At 40.8% G+C, this 17,600-nt stretch overlaps 1 protein-coding gene across 5 annotated transcripts in view; it reads left to right on the top strand.

Moving 5' to 3' along the window:
• Window positions 1-14,319, top strand: part of dyrk1b (dual-specificity tyrosine-(Y)-phosphorylation regulated kinase 1B) — a 101,156-nt gene extending 86,837 nt beyond the window's left edge. For 4 of the 5 annotated variants that reach the window (XM_076736685.1, XM_076736686.1, XM_076736688.1 and 1 more), the window contains 8 exons: window positions 804-953; window positions 5,752-5,888; window positions 6,311-6,457; window positions 7,053-7,193; window positions 7,605-7,725; window positions 8,959-9,141; window positions 10,443-10,546; window positions 12,388-14,319. In XM_076736685.1, coding sequence (XP_076592800.1) covers window positions 804-953; window positions 5,752-5,888; window positions 6,311-6,457; window positions 7,053-7,193; window positions 7,605-7,725; window positions 8,959-9,141; window positions 10,443-10,546; window positions 12,388-12,903 — 1,499 coding nt within the window. In that variant the 3' untranslated portion in view covers window positions 12,904-14,319. The other variant, XM_076736689.1, reaches the window with a different exon arrangement.
• Window positions 14,320-17,600: the final 3,281 nt, after the last annotated feature.

Genomic DNA, 17,600 nt, shown 5'->3' with positions numbered 1-17,600 from the left:
ACCAGAAAATATTTTCTACATAAAATATGATTCAGATCAGAATCTTGTTGGAGCCACGCTACATCACCTTGTTGCAAAAGTGGTGAGCCTGAAACTGTCTCAAATGGAAGGTGTGGGAGTAAGGCATATATAGTCGATCTATGCATGCTTATATTGATCAGCCAATAGGGGAAAACATGACCCTGTGAGGACACATTGAATGACAGCCCCCTCATTTGCATGAAGAAATAGAAGTGCATAAAGAAATCCAAAAAGGAAATATAGAAATAAATGCGTTTGCGCAAATAAATATGGGGAAAATGCAAAGGGATAATAATACAGAAAAGAATATTGATAAATTGAAACATTAACACATTGATTAATAAAATGGAAAATTACATGGGAAAGTAAATAAATAGGGGTATTTAGTATTTAGTATTTTGATGTATTTAATTGCATATTCATTTATTTATTGAGTCATTTATTTCTTTAGTTATTTTTAAGTTTAGCAGTTTGGGTCCTCCATGTAAGGTATGACATCACTCTACAACCCTGTGTTGTAGAATGCTAAATAAATTAAGCTCGTATCTTGTATAGAGGTATCCAAAGTATTAACAGTACCAAATCTCCCAGTACTGTATTGTTAAATGGCACTTGCACCTGAAAGTCAAGACTTCAAAAGTGTGAAATTTTCATAGAAATATTGACTTTACAAAAATGTACTCTTGCCTGACCTGATTCTTTTCAGTGTATATCTTAACCTTCCTCCTTGTCTCCCATCTGTCTCTCTGTGTGTGTTTGTCTGTCAATTTGTCTCTGTGCAGTCCACCTGAAGCGTCACTTTATGTTTAGGAACCATCTCTGTTTGGTGTTTGAGTTGTTGAGCTACAACCTGTACGATCTGCTGAGGAACACCAACTTCAGAGGAGTCTCCCTCAACCTTACCAGGAAATTTGCACAGCAGCTCTGTACAGGTGTGTGCATAGAAACACAAAGGTCTGATTCAGACTGCACAATATTTTTGTGTGTTCAGATGGTCACTGTGCCAAATTTGGCAATTATAGAGTCATAAATTTTTGCCATGACTGAGAGGCATGACGGACTACAGACTGGTCCCTGACCAGTGATCATAGTTTGCTACCTTTCACGAACTGTGCGGTGTCATCAGGAAGGAGGTGCTAGGGACCAATTTCTCTTTGTAAGACTTGGTTACAGCCATCCCTGATTTCTTGTTCGTCCATTCCATTTCCCTGCAACCAGACGTTACTGGGAAGTGAGCAGCTGAAATAGAGAAAAAAAAAAACTCTTCTGGTTGCTGATAAGTAGGCTAGTGCATTGATTGAACAGAAAATTAAAACCCTCGCGCAAACTGCAGACAGATCAGGCAGATGCGCAACTCAAACCATCAGAACTGTCACCTGACACCAGATTCAGAGCACCCGATGGAAAATGTCAGCATCAGCGTATTCTACATCAATAAAATCTGTTTTATTTTTATCATTAATTTTGAGTCACACAGCTTATTTGAAAGATTTAGTCCTCCATGTTCTAAGCAGGATAATCTATACGTTGCACATCGGGCTGTTCATTTCCTTGTCGGAGATTTTTTCTTTTCTTTTTTTAATTACACAATATGCTATTCTCCCTTAGCTCACCAGTAGGCTATAGCCTATAGAATACCTTTATCCATTTCAAATAAGAAATAACCCATGGCAATAATCTCCCCGTTCTCTGATATAGCCTACTGTGAAACTTTTTTAGTCAATTCACGCAACAATCATACAGGATTATGACTTTTTTTTTCACTTGGCCTCTATTGGGGCTGGCCTTTATTTGTTCAATTCAACCTACAACAATCTATTAAAACACAAAGTGGACCTTAACATGAAATCTTATAGGCCTAACAGATATTGCTACCTGTTATTTAAGTTCACATCAAACAAAAAAAAACAACTGTAAACGGACGGCATTGTTCCTCTTCCCTTGATTAAAAATAAAATTGCACAAAAACAAATTCTAGCCTTCATCTGAGGGTTTATAAAAGCACAAGAATTACAAAAAATAAAACACAATCTGTCAGTGCACATATAGTCTTAAATAACAACGGGATTGCTTATCTGTCGTTAACATAAACAAAATAAACGCTATGACCTGTCTCCATCATTTGAGGCGTAATAATAACACAACAATTACGCATAGTGCTACAATCTGTCAATCGTAAATGAATGACATTTCCTCTATTAAAATTGAACAAAATAAAATCTAAGGCCTCATTTGAGGTAGGTTTCATTTAAAAAAAAAAAAAAAAAAAGGAAATGAATTAAAGCACATCCTACCTGAGCTTTAAAGATATGGACAGCAGTGCAGCTGTGCTCACTGCTTCTCAATCCGCTCTAGATTGTGTGAGAGAAACACCAATGTATCCACATGCTTGGGCAACAGGGAACTTCTGGATTTGTTAACATTAAATCCAGCTTTTGAAAAGATGCTCTCCGAAGGGGTTGAAGTGGCAGAGATGGAAAGAAAACGCTTCGCTACAGTTGACAACTTAGGATAACGGTGTGCGTTTTGTCTCCACAAGTCCAGTGGACCTGAATCCACTCTGGATCTGTCTTTTAAAAAGTCATCCAGTTCACACTGCGGTGTTTGCACTCGCATCTCCCTGGGATGGTTCACCACCATCTTCATCCATTGACAGGAGGAGGTCCCGTTCTTTCTCTCGGTCCGTTTGGATCGTTTTGTGTCTTACTTTTGAGTCTTACACTTAGAGTTAACGGAAAACCAATCTGGGTATATCCCTAACATACAAAGTTTTGCTACGCAGAGTACCTGAATACCTGTAATTTTACTCAGAGGGCAGACAGTCATTTTCTAAAAAGCTACCAGCTTAGGACATTCCAATACACAGTGAATCAGGGTACCTTTCTCGGTCAAACACTTCACACATGTATCTTGAGTGCCAGGGGACTATTTATTAAGTTTATCAGGGGTTATGTATGTCCTCATTAGCCACTTCTGCTGTAGCAGTTTCATTCGAGTATTAATAGTTTGTAATTGAGCTTTTATACAAGCTTTTGCCCACTCAGCTTCTTGTCTTTCTCTTCTTAGAGAAATATGTGAACAAGCTCATCTGAAATGCAGTCAGCAGCTACATCATGACATGTAGATATTAGCTTAATGCTATCAATTAGTTTACTCACGTTAGCGACACTGAGTTGGCACCAGGCCCAATTAACTTAAGCTACCAATATGTTACGTAACGTTAGCTGGTCATCAATATTTTGCAAATGTCTATTTAACTTGTAAAATCTATTATGAGTTATCTTACGCTAATAAGTCTACCTTTTCTCCGGTAAGTCGCTGCCCTGTTTTCCAAGACGACACTCCTCTGACTCTCTGACCTGGTGCCTGCTTGACGTGATGTCACTTTCAAGGCCGTGCTCTCGCGAGTAATTAACGTCAGACTCTGCTGTGAAGGCGGTGTATTTGCGACAATATAAAAAAAATAAAAAGAAATAAAGAAATTTGAAGGAGCGGCGGCTAGGATTTAGGAATGGCGGCCCGCCACTCCTAAATGAATATAGAGGAAACATTGCTCTGGATGAGCTGTAGGCCGCTGCATCACCAGATCTTAAGGCAGCGTCACGTTCCTTTAGTAGGAGGCGGACCTTACTGTTCATCCAAGGCTTCTAGTTGGGGAAAGTTTTTATCTGTTTGTGGGTGGTGACGTTGTTAACATATGTGTTAATGTAATCCAAAACAGAGGAGGCATATGAGTCAACGTCAATGGATCCTGAGTCCAGTGTGGCCCGGGTGGTGAACAAACTCCAATCTGTGTGTTGGAACTGGTGCTGGAGTGTGGCATCTGCTCCCTCTGACCATACTTTAGCAGTCCTCATTGACGGCTTCACATGTCTGATGAGTGGTGTGTACTTGGGGAGTAGGAACAATGAGAGGTGATCAGATTATCCCAGGTGGTGGAGGGGGGTGGCTTTGTAAGCCTCAGGAATGTTTGTATAAAAATGGTCCAGGGTTTTGTCTCCTCTGGTGGGGCAGGACATATTCTGGTGAAATTTTGGGAGAACAGTTCTCAGGTTGGAGTGGTTGACGTCTCCAGCAACAGTAAAGGCTCGATCAGGGCGTGCAGTTTGTTGTTTGTCGATAGCAGCATACAGTTTTTTTTTTTGCTAGTTTAGCATTAGCATCCGGGGGGATATAAGATGCAGTTACCACACTGGATGTGAACTCTCTAGGCAGATAAAATGGCCTGCACTTGATCATCAGATATTCCAGATTAGTAGAACAGTGGCTCCCAGTGATAACAGAGTCTATACACCAAATTTGTTCATGTAGATACACAGTCCTCCACCCCTGATCTTACCGGAGTGCTCTGCATTCTGTCCGCTCTGAAGACGCAGCGTCCCTGCAGCTCTATCGCGTTGTCTGGGATGCTGTTGTTAAGCCACGTTTCAGTAAAAATCAAGACATTGCAGTCCATAAACATTGGCTGTGATGTGATCCGAAGTCGTAACTCATCCACTTTGTTCGACGGTTGCTTCCGCTTGGCATAGCTGAGTCGCTCGGCCTCACTGTCCTGGCAGTCTCTTTCGAGAGCTGAAGTTTGTCAAATACACTGCTTGTGCATCAAAAGTTGTTGTCTGGTGTAGGAAGTGTTCACGAAGCTGTAATGAGCGAACATAACAGCATTATAGTGAATGAGCAGATTTACTTCCTTATTTAGCCTTTGACATGCCACATGATATATGTCTTGTGTTGTATGTCTCAAAAGGAGATTTTTCTTGGATATCTAGGAAAATATCTTTGGATTTTTCGGTGTTTGAAAAAAATGTGCTTAAGAAGGTTGAATTTTTACATTAGTTGTTGAAAGGTGGCAAATGTGTTGTTAATGTATGAATCAGCAGCTGTTTGAATTTTTTTGTCCTTCTGCCTTTGTGATATTGTGTCCTTGGAAATTGGACTTACCCCATAAAGAAGTCATTTTAAAAAATGACATATTTAGACAAAAAGTGAGTGACATTCCTGCTAGGCACCAAATGTATTTATTATTGTACGATTCTTTGTATACACTCATCTTTTTTGTTGGGACGTCATGAGGCATCCCAGATGCTGTCTCAGTTGTTGTCTACAAATTTTGCTAATTTTGACCTAATTTTGAGAAAATTAGCAAAAGAATTTGAGAGTGAATGTTTGTTTCCTTCCACTATCACATGCAATTATTGGGTGATGGTTCACCCAATAATTGTAATCACTGCATAAAAAGAGGGTGCAACAAGATGACGTAATTAAATAGTACCAGTCAAACTTCAAATGGTGAAAAGCAACGTAGAAAACACAATGTAAATAAGGCATTTCTTGTTCATTGTTTCAAGTATTAATTTGAGGAACATTACAGGCTCCTCATCACTCCACACAGATCTGATGTTTTTGCCTGCAGCTAGTTTTCGTCTCTACAGTGAGGAAGAGGCTTCAGTGGAAGTCACATGCCTCATGTGCATCATTATTCATTCCCAAGTCTTTTTCTGTTGCACTTGATTGCAGTTTGCTTTTGTCAATACACAAACTTTTCCACCTCAGCCAAGCATAAAAGTTTTTTTTACGATATTTTGACTTTTCCACTCAGGTTTGTCATATGCAAATTGAGAATGTGCATAACAAAACGGTGGATAGGACTTTTATGACCATAGTCATAGTCCCACACCAATTGTAATCAAGTTAGCAATGAAAATAAGAATTACGTCTTTTTGTCCACAGCATTATTATTCCTGGCCACTCCAGAGCTGTCAATCATTCACTGCGACCTGAAACCAGAGAACATCCTGCTGTGTAACCCCAAGAGATCTGCCATCAAGATAGTTGACTTTGGATCCTCCTGCCAGCTTGGGCAGAGGGTGAGCAGCATCCACACACGTTTTAACACACACACACACACACACACACACACACACACACACACACACACACACACAAAGGAGTCAGTGCATCTCTGTGAACACAAGTTGAAGTCAGGTAAGCTTTTGCATTAAGGATTAATATCCTGAATGGTAGTAACAGACTGTATCTGACTGTTTACACTGCTGCTCTGTGATGAGAACATGGCTCCTCACGGTGGATAGCTACTGGATAAGCAGGCACCACACTGACAAGTGTCATTTAACTTAATTCAACCTGCAAATGAAGTGTGCTTTAGAGATGTTAATGATGCAAAATATGCTCTACAGCACAGGTGAAAAGGTTGGGGCACAAATAGATACAAAGTAAAGCTTAGTGTTGAGTCTCTAAACTCACCACTTCCATCTTCTTCTCTTCACAGATCTATCAGTACATCCAGAGCAGGTTTTATCGCTCTCCTGAGGTTCTTTTGGGAATGCCATATGACCTGGCCATCGACATGTGGTCTCTGGGATGCATCCTGGTGGAGATGCACACAGGAGAGCCTCTTTTCAGTGGCTCCAATGAGGTAAAAATACCATGCCACATACTAGTTAAGTAAGACTGAGCAATGATTCAGTATTATCCTTTCTCAACAGTCACATTTGATTTACATTGTTTTTAGGCTGTAGTCTGCTGTGTAATTGTTCAGGAATCTGAAAGCTGGGTTGTATGCTCCCTCATCAACAGTTCAGACATGAGCTGCAATATAGTTTTACTTTACATTTATTAATTCAGCTTGTTAAGTGTGTCACAATACATTATAGACTGTGTTGTAGAATTGCTGAATATTTGACGTTGGTAGTTAAAAAAAGCCGATATATTTTCCTTGTTGAAATTGCTTCCCTCTTGCTTCTGCTCATTCACAGGTTCAGACAAGACCTGTTAAAATAGTGAGAGCATTTTTGCATATGTATGAGCACACACAGGGATTTTGTGTGTCTCTTCCAGTCTTAAAGTCAGTATACTGAAAACTGTATTGTACAACATAGTCACAGTGAGTATATGTGTTTGCAACCTTAATCCACATGCACTGTATGTACACGAGACAAAGACTCTGTGTGTGTGTATGTGTGTGTGTGTGTGCATGTGTGTATGTGAATGCATATAATGTGTGTGCTTAGGTTGACCAGATGAATAAGATTGTGGAGGTTTTGGGGGTCCCACCCAGCCACATGCTGGATGCAGCTCCTAAAGCTAGGAAGTATTTTGACAAGCTGTCAGATGGTCTCTGGACAGTGAAGAAGAACAAAGACATCAAGAAGGTATTTGATGTCAGATCCATTTACATTTTTCATTAAAAAGTCAACTGGTAACATGGTGGTAACATGCTGTACAACAATTCAATATGTTATTTCCAGTTATTGTAAACAATATACACACTAGTGAACCAGATACAGCTTTTATTTGTGTTTCAAACAGTAGTGGGCTATATGAGAATGACTGAAGTCTGTGTGTGTCTACTCCAGCTGAGTCACTTGCCCTGTTACTGCTGCTCAGAGCTTCCAAGTGAAAGTGCAAAGTACCTCATTAAAAATTTGTGCGTAGATTTTTGTTATGAAAAGTGTAAGGGTTTGTAAAAGACTATGTCAAATGTAAGAACAGTGTTTGAGGATGCTGAATTCAAAATTTTCTGTATTTAATCAATTGTGTCTCTGTGTTGGTGTGTTTTCCAGGAGTATAAGCCCCCAGCCACACGGCGTCTTCATGAGATTTTGGGTGTTGAGACTGGCGGCCCAGGGGGGCGGAGGGCAGGAGAGCCAGGACATGCCCCCTGTGACTATCTGAAGTTTAAAGGTAAATCAACGCTTTGTATTGTTCTGCGGGGACAGTCACTATATTGGTTCACCAAAAATTATTCATTTCTATTTCTATTTCTAAGATGTATTGACATTGATATAAATATAAAAACATCCAATTCCATATAAATGACTATGAAAATTCCCATGAATGTCGTGCTGTGGCTCAGTAGATAGAGCGGTCGTCCACTTATCAAAAGCTTAGTGGTTTGATTCCTGGCCTCAGCAGTTTGCATGTTGAAGTATCATTGGGCAAGATACTGAGCCCTGAAATGCCTGATGATGCCATCAGTGTGTGAGTGTGAATGAATACATAAAAGCTTGTAATAACCAATAGCGTAGCCATCATATGAATGTGTGTGAAAGGATGAATGCAGACATGTTTTAAAAGCACTTTGAGTGGTCATCAGACTAGAAAAGCGCTATATAAATACAGTAGTTTACCATTTACATTACAAACATTTAGAGGAACTTGAATTTGGCAGCTTGCGTCCTAGAGAATCCATCAACATCTGTGTCCACCATTTTCAGTGAGTACGAAAGAGATAATTATGTCCATCATTTGCCTTCAGTTTTTCTCCTTAAACACTCTAAATTCATGAACCAAGATTAGGGTGGAATTATTTGTAAAATTATGTATTGCTTGGTGAATTGATTATAATGTACAACACATAGACTTTTTGAAGGATCTCGTTGACACATAACACGCCAGTGTGAGTTGCATAGTGTTGTAAAAGTAGAAAGATGTGATGGAGATGTGGAAGGCTACACCTCATTTCAGCAATAACTGTCCAGAAAGAATAACTGTTAACTCTTAGATTGAGTGTGGCAGCAGGAGAGGTGAACAAGATGGTTTAAAATATGTTTACACAGAAGCACACATCTTAAGAATCTGAGCATTTCAAAGTTTGAAGGAAGTTTCTAGGCCAAAGTATGTGGTGAAAGTGCCAGTAATGACTGACTTCTTAATCCAGTAAAGAGCCACAACTGTTAATGTAGCATAAACTAAATTTGGTCAAATGCATTATTACCATACGTCAGCAAACAATGTGTATGTTGCATATGGTAACATGTAGTTAATGGTAAACCAACTGCTTGAGGTGAGGCAGAACTACTAAATATCTAAACCCAGAAGGGTGGACTCTCTGCCACTTCTGCTTCATGGTAGCTGGCTGCCTATTTCCTGTGGCTACTACAAGATATTATCATCATCGTGTTTTTCCTCTTCCAGACCTGATCCTGCGCATGCTGGACTATGACCCTAAAAGCCGTATCACGCCATTCTACGCCCTGCAGCACAATTTCTTCAAGAAGACGACCGATGAAGGAACCAACACCAGTTCATCTACATCCACCTCTCCTGCCATGGACCACTCCCATTCAACCTCCACTACTAGCTCTGTTTCTAGCTCTGGTAAAATACACACCATACAGCCTACTCCACACACACACACACACACACACACACACACACACACACACACACACACACTCTGGCTATTCCATCTTAATCACCAGCTCTTTCTCTTCTCCTCAAACATAGTGTCTAAAAATGAATAATCCTCAAAAAGAATCTGTTGTCCTGGATTTTAAATGATTCATTTACCTGACTGATGTGCAAGAAAATGATTCAGGCTGCTACAGGGTCACAGGTGCCATGAAAAGGGGAGTTAGAGGGAAATGTGTCTCCTTGAAATGTCAATAACAGCCATGCTGTCCAGTGAAACACTTGAGATGTAAAGGTAGTACTAACTTCCTGCCTCAGAAGCCCAGTTGCTGCCTGTTTACCAAGTCAACCGGGAGCTTATTCAATACAGTACTATAAATAGTACTGAAAACAGAATGTAATCGGGTTAAGCCAAACAGGCATGAGAGAATTTCTTTATACTTGAGGGAGGGCAGTCTGATGACCTGCTGCTGCAGAAGACCTCCAACAGACTGCCCACCCCTGAAAAGGACTACACCCTGGTACAATTCATTTGTGGTGGGTTTATGATGCTATGGTGACCCACCACCCTATCCTGTGTTGATGGATAAATATCATGTATGAATTCAATAGAAATTAAATAGATTTACTTTCATCACATTGTGATGTAAGATGTTTTATGTCTGACCTGTTTCCTGAATTTGTTTATGACAGACTACAGCTATGACTGGGCTCCGATCCACCTATCACTTGGTGGGCTCAATGTGACATTGGAGGATACATAAGAGCTGCAGCGAAGTGCAGCATGACTTGCTGTCAGCAACTGAAAAACACATTGACTTGATTATTGATTTGATTATTGATTTGATTATTTCTGGTGAGTCCACATACTGTAACCCTGCAGGATGACACATCACACCCAAGCTGTCAAATGAATGAGTTATCTGTCAATCATATGTGTCCAGTATTATACCTCTTGGTCTGTTTGTAATAAGTCAGTGTGAACACAAAATAGTCCAGAACTAAGCAATATTATTTATTTAATTTGGTCTGAACAAAGTGAACAGAACTTCAGGTGTGACAACCCCTGAGAGAAATCCTTAAAAAAGCAGGAGTGATTCATCCTTGTTCCAGCTGGCACTCTGACTTCTTTACATTTAACGATTAGTAGTCAGGGCACTGTTGAAAATGAAGACATATCAAATAAGACAAAATTAATTAACCATTTTTCTGTAAAATATGTCAACCAACAGTAGTGTGAGTTTAATGTTGGTCTGTTTTATTTCCAGGTGGTTCCAGTGGTTCTTCCAATGACAACCGAAACTACCGCTACAGTAACCGCTACTACAACTCTGCTGTTACACATTCAGACTATGAGATGACCAGCCCTCAGGTACACACAACACTGCATCACTGACAAGCTTTACACACACACACACACACACACACACACACACACACACTGGTGTGATGGTTCTGAGTCATATCCTATATTGCAGGAGTAGGAAACCACTGACATCAAAGCTGTATACGACCTGTGAGACCGTTTGTTCCGGCCTCCATAAATATAGAAAAGCAATTATTTTTTTTCAGTGATAAAGAAAACAACATAAAATAGTTGACTTAAATATTCTTGCAAGTGGTCACTGAACGCAACACGCACATTAATATCAGGTCAATGCATTGTGTTGCTCCTCAAGAAAGCAAAAGTAGATGCAGAGTGTTGCACTTTCCAAGAGAAATGGACAAATGACAAATGCAGCTTGAAGTCTGGAGGTATCCTCCAGCTTTTAAATGGCTGAAGTCACCCCTATCCTTAAAAGCCAGGTCTGAAGCCAGATGACCTCACCAGCTATCTCCAACCTTCCTTTTCCTGGCAAGATCCTGAAAAGAGATGTTGCCTCCCAACTCCATCAGCACAATTCCAACCATGAGCTCTATCACACCCTTAAATCTGGCTTCAGGGCTCACCACAGCACAGAGACCACCCCTCTCAAAATCACAAATGACCTGTGGATATCAGAGAAGCAGCAGAAAAAACAGCACATGGAGCCGGAATATTTTCACATCTAACTTTATTATTTTCACCGGACATTGTGACCAGAGAGACTTAAATATGTTTGATTTCAACAGATTTTCCTGGTAAAGAAAAAAAACCATGGAAACTGTGGTTTTGTGACTTCTGTCAGTTTTTAGTGTAACCACTGTGTCTGTGCTGCTTTTTTTCACAATCAAATATTAATTTTCGCTGTTGAATGTATGGATTGTTTTGCAATTCAAATTTATTGACAGCCCTACTCACTGGTGCAGCTCTCTACTGGTTCCTGTCATATCTCTCCAACAGGAAAGTGTTTGCCACCATCAGACAGTCCAGTTCCACCCCGGCCCCAGTCAACCAGGACGTGCACCAAGGCTCTGTGCTTGGTCCAATCATCAATTACCATGGGCTAATCTTCCACTAACATGCAAATGACCTCGAGCTTTATCTCAGCACTAAACTATCCACGCAGGTTCTCCCACAGCCCCTTATCAATCTTGTTTGCCTGAACAACATAAAAACCTTAATGTCATACAGTCTAGTCAAGCTAAGTGGCATTAAAACTGAACTCATGGTTGTGGCTCCCAGTGCACTCCTTCAGTAGGTTGATCTCCTTGATGCGGATGGCTGCTTCATGTGCGCATCCCCTTAAATCTGCAACCTGGGTTTCATTCTGGACTCCACCCTGTCATTCCAGTCACACATCAAGTCCATCAACAAATTTGCTTTCAACCACCTCAAAAACACCTCCAGGCTCTGGCCATCACTCTCAGATTCTTGAAGGCAGAGTCCTCTATGTGGCAGCCCCCACCCTTTGGAACTGCAACATGATAGCTAATGTAATGTTTAAAAAAAAAAAAAAAATCTCCTTAAAACCCACCTGCTCACCAAGGCTGATGGTCTGGGTTAATGCTGTCTTCCTTGTAATCAGTGCCACTATTATTTTCTGTTCTTGTGCTCTTTGTTTTATCTTCCTCTGTGAAACGTCCCTGGGTTTCTTGAAATTTGTTATATAACTGGAAGCTATCATTATCATTATATCAGGTAGAGAACAGTGGAAACCAAAGACAAGAGAGACAACAGTACATGTTATTTGGCACTAGGTTTCTTTCTGTTCCTCCATTATAGCAGAGCTGTACTCTCTGAACTGTTAATGTGTCTCACCTGTGTTTTTGTCCTGGACTCTCTCCCACTAGGCTCCCTCCCAGCAGCAGATGAGGATGTGGCCAGGCAGTGATGGTGGAGGTGGGGGTCAGGACCCAGCATACACCCAGTTGCTGCTCCACAAGCCAGCTGCCTCCCAACAACACCAGCGCCACTTCCTGGACCCACCACACCACCCCCACCCAACTTACTCCCACCATGGGAATGGTGGGCGTGGCTTGCGGCAGGGTGGACAGACAGGCATCGGTGGAGGGGGGGGGCAGCAGGGATCCTCGCCCCAGATGAGTGACAGCATGGATGTGGGCGTGTCCCTAGGGCTGCACCACCTGGGGGCGGTGTCTTCCATGGAGACCTCTCAGTTTGGCTCTGCCTCCCTGCCCCTCGCTCTGCCAATCGGACTGTCTGCCTTCCGGACTCGGACGGCCCCCACCGCCCCAGGGCCACAAGCCCCGCCCCCTGAGGACTACTACCCTGCCTCCAACAACAATAACCCCACTGGGGGGGGCAGAGGAAGGCCAGACTCAGATGAGGGGCCAGCCAACTCTTGATAAAACCTGAACCATGCCCTAAAGCCATACAATTTTAACTACAACTACTACAACTACACACATACAGCCAGAGTTCAGAGACAAAGAGGTGAACTTTGTGCTGAAGGAGACAGTACTGCATGAGAGGAGGAGGAGGAGGAGGAAAGAGGGGGGATGCTGGGAAAACTCTCCTTTTATCCTGTTTTAGTTTGTTGTCTTTTGTTGCGACTGTAATTGGAAAGGAATGATTGTGACGAGTTTGTTTTTATTAATATTATTATTGTCGTTTAATATTATTTGATTTTTCTTGGATTTGAGGAGTTGTGTGTTCTACTTGGTAGTTGTTAAAGCCTGGAGAGGAGGAGGAGGATGAAGAAGAAAGAGAGAGGAGCCACGCTTTTCCATCTTACGCCATATTGTGGCTGTAAGTGGAATTAGAGCACATATTCATGTTCATAGTGGTTAGTCATGACATTAGTGTAGTCATATTTACAGCTCCTAGGAATGAGCAGTCTTAGTACACGTGCAGACAAACATACACATATATGCATGTGTGTGTGTTTGTCCATATGTATGTGTGTGTGTGTGTGTGTGTGTGTGTGCGTGTGCGTGCGTGCGTGCGTGCGTGCGTGCATGCTTGCGTGCATGCGTGCGTGTACGTATATGTATGGGTGTGTGTATATATATCTATATCTATCTATCTATCTATATAGATAGATATAGATATACATACACACATATATATATACTTCTGCATCAAGAAGACAGAAGCTGGTTTCAAAGGGAGAAAGAAAACACCAACATATGATTCAGGACTTCAGGAGTTTGTGTCCTCCCTCTGTTGCTTTCCACTTGGTTGTGACAGAGCATGGAGAGAGGGTGGGAGGTGGAGGGAGGAGAAGGTGACAGGACACTGATGCCTTCCTGGCGCTCATAGGGATCTCCTTATCCTCCTTATCCTCCCTGCGTCCCTGCTCTCTTCCTTCTCTCCTCCTTCTCCTGTTGTGTGTCTCCTCCAGACAGCTCCTCCTCTCTGTGCTGCTAATCACCATGACAACTGGTCCGGATTGCTGCTAAAGATCCAACACAGATCAATAAAGAAATAAAAAGAAATAGAAACAGAAATAAAAAAAAAAACTTTTTAACCCTTCTGCTTAAGAGAAAAGGATAAAGTAAGAACCACTGCATCTCAATGTATTTATTACTATTTAACATGAAAAAACAAACTGAAAGTAACCCTTTTTTTCTGCTCTTCTTTGTTTGGTTGCCTTCTTTCTGCAGGTGAGCTCTGATTGGCTATTGTAACAGTGACAGTAACTGGTGACATGGGAATGCCACTGGTGGTGGGGGCTGGGTGGAGGGGAGGGGTTGGGGCAAAATAAAGTTGGATATATAATAAGAATAAAGAGTATACTTTTGCACACCAAAGTCAAACAATCATCAGATCTCCGCTTTTCTTCCTACTAATCTGATCCATCACCTCATGACTTCATGTCTTGTCAGGATGAAGCTCATCCACAGGTCACACAGGATGCTCTGTTGCTCAATTTCTGTTATGCCTTTACCTGCCTGCTGGAGCTGTGCAGAGTTTATATTATGGGAAATCACAATATCCTATGGAGACCTAGAGTTCAATATTTAATAAATATACAAGTAATCACATGAATAAATACACATAAAATATAGTATATTATGTTACCATGAACCATGATTGGCTCTTATTTTGGTCTGAATGAGCAGATAATCAACAACTGGCTGTTGTCTTGACTGATAGACAAAACTGATATCATTGACAGAATTTGGAAAAGAAAATGAGCTGCAACACACTTACTGTGAAAAGAAGCAGCATGAAAGTACATCATAATAAGATCAGCTTCAAAATATGTTGGAATAATTCATAATTTTGTCATCATATTTTATGTCTATTCATATTGTTTCTTTCATATGGTCTTAATTGATTTAAAAATGAAACTGAGTGGTCATCATATTTAAAAAATTAGAATAACATTCATCAATCAATGAGTAACTTTAATATGCAAAAAATTATTTACAAGTGGCAATCCGTTGGATTGTGCAACTCCTGTTGTAACTGTTGTCCACTGTTGTCATTATGGAAATCCCACATTTCTGTTTGCAATGACTCCTGTTATGTATACGGTACTGTAGGGTACGACAGCATCAGGTTTACTGGCAAACCACAAGGAGAGCAGTTCATCTTCAAATATACAATCCGGAATGCACCAGCAACATTGTTTATCATACTGGGAGCACAATGAATGTCATTTACAGTAAAAGATAATCCACTGATAGAAAAAGCTAGCTAACATGGCTTGACTGAGTGATAGTGCAGAAGTCTACTCAGATAGATTATTATTCATGAAATAACTCTATGTCTGTCTATTTCTCTATCTCAGATACATCCCAAATATTGTGTGACCCATTTTCCATAAAAGTGTGCCAGGTTTCAGTAAAAAGCCACTGATCTGAATATTAGTATGTTGTTGAAAAAAAGTGAAAACTGTGCGTGCGTGTGCGTTTGCAAGTAAGTCCTACAGTTTTTCTATTTTTTTTTTTTTTTTTTCAAAGGTTTTAAGTCATCATTCCTACAGTGTCCTGACAGGGACCCATACACAGAGTTCAGTGTGGTCAAGCGAGTCACTTTGCTGTTCTAGACTTTCCGTGTGCTACTATGGTTTTAAAACTGAACTTCTAACAAACAGGGATAGTTTACCATCCTAAAAGCTGCACCTATTAATGGTGATTAAAGCTGAAGGTTCCAGACTTGTGTTGATGCTTTTAGAACCTTATTCCATCACTGTAGCTCATACTAACCTTTGGAGGCTTTGCGATGATAATTTGAAATAGAAGGTTTAGGTAACTTGTCCTTTATTAGAAAATAATCCACACTGCTAAGATTCCTATAAATTATAAATGCAACATTTTGTTCAGATTTACCTTGTCTGGCATCAGCTACTGTACTTCTCCTTGTGCTCTCTGCTATCCTTCACCCCTCCTACATATGATCAAGAAACGAATGAAGAGACACAAAACAACAACAAACAATGCACCATTTTGTGCTACTTTGTGGTGCTTTGCATAGCATTATTAGTATTCGTTTTATGCCTTTTTTTGGGCGTGCATCTCTTTATGGCCATTTTGCATTTCTGCAGTCGTTTGTGTCTCTATGGTCATTTTGTCTCTTAATGGTTGATTGTGGCACTTTGTGGTTGCTTTGTGTCTGTTTGTGATTGGCCCACAGGCCCCCTCACCCCTTGGACCCCTGAACCTGTGCCCAATAGGTCCATTCAGGAATCCATCTATGGCCTCAGCCTTAGTTTTAATATTTATAGTATATAGTAATATAGTATTAATATAGGGCACAGGCAGTATGTGCCTCACAGCAAGAAGGTCGCTGGTTCGAATCCCGGGTCGGGCAGAGCCTGAAATGGGTTCTCTCCAGCTTCCTCCCACAGACCAAAAACATGCTCATTAGGTTAATTGGTGACTGAGTGTGAGTGTGAATGGTTGTTTGTCTGAATATGTTGCCCTGCAATCGGCTGGCGACCGGTTCAGGGTGTACCCCGCCTCTCGCCCATTGACAGCTGGGATAGGCTCCAGCCCCCCACAACCCTGAAAGGAATATAGAAGATATAGATATGAATGAATGAATGCCACAATTACTGTATCACAGTTTCATTTCATCTCATGTCATACTGAGGACTTATGGTTCTGATGATATTACTTGTAATGAAGAACTCCTCTTCTTTCCCATGAACACACTCAGAGCTGGATATGGTTCGTTAACTGAGCCAGTTGACAATCAGCTTCACCGTTGGGCTCAGTGAAGCCAGGTAACCAAAAGAGAGATGGACTAAGTTGAACTTGCTCTGTGATGGAACATACATGATGTAAGCATATTTGGCAGTGGCATCTGCTCACACCAGACTTCAGACAATATTGCTTCTTTTAAAATGTACCTTGCCAGCCAGTTTCATTAAAGTTAATACTACCATGGATGCATTATAAAAACACATACATCCATGAGCAAAGCACCCAGATTGTATGCACTAATTGTTGTTGCCTTTATACAGAAATTGTCATTGATGAATTCAATTGGATATAATTATTTTTTAATATTTTTATTGATTGGGTAAATATTTTGTACAGAGCCAGCTACTGGCATAGGGGAGTGAGGGCAAATGTGGAACTGTCTGGATAATGTTTGATAGATAATGGCGATGACACCCCATGTTTTTAGTGGATGTGCTATCCGACCATCTTATTGTAACAAGCACTAAGAGATCTTTTGTGGCTTGTTGGCAAAGATCCACACTCAGATCTCTTCAAATAAATAAAAAGCCTGTACCACTGATCCAGTACAGTGGATCTTCTTCAGAACTGTTTTCCTCAAAAAATTTTTGAGAAAATGGCAAAAGCGATGGATGGAAAAGACGACGGTGTTCTAATATGTTGAAGTATGAAAGAGCAAAAGGTGCAACAACATGTACAGGAAAAGGCTGGAGAAACTAATGTTATTTAAGTTCAGATGTGGCTATGTAGAGATGAAAAATGAAATCAGGAAACTGATAATGTTTTGCTTCACTCACTTCTGATTCTGAACCTTATAAAATTGTCAGTTGTTCTTTGTTCACAGTTTGTGGAGAAATTCGGAAGACTGTTGGACTCAAGAACAGAACATTTGTGGTGGTCAAAGGTCA

This window comes from Chaetodon auriga, chromosome 8 (assembly GCF_051107435.1).
Source record: "Chaetodon auriga isolate fChaAug3 chromosome 8, fChaAug3.hap1, whole genome shotgun sequence".
In the NCBI taxonomy this organism is placed as follows: Eukaryota; Metazoa; Chordata; class Actinopteri; order Chaetodontiformes; family Chaetodontidae; genus Chaetodon; species Chaetodon auriga.
This window is presented reverse-complemented; position numbering and strand designations above follow the sequence as displayed.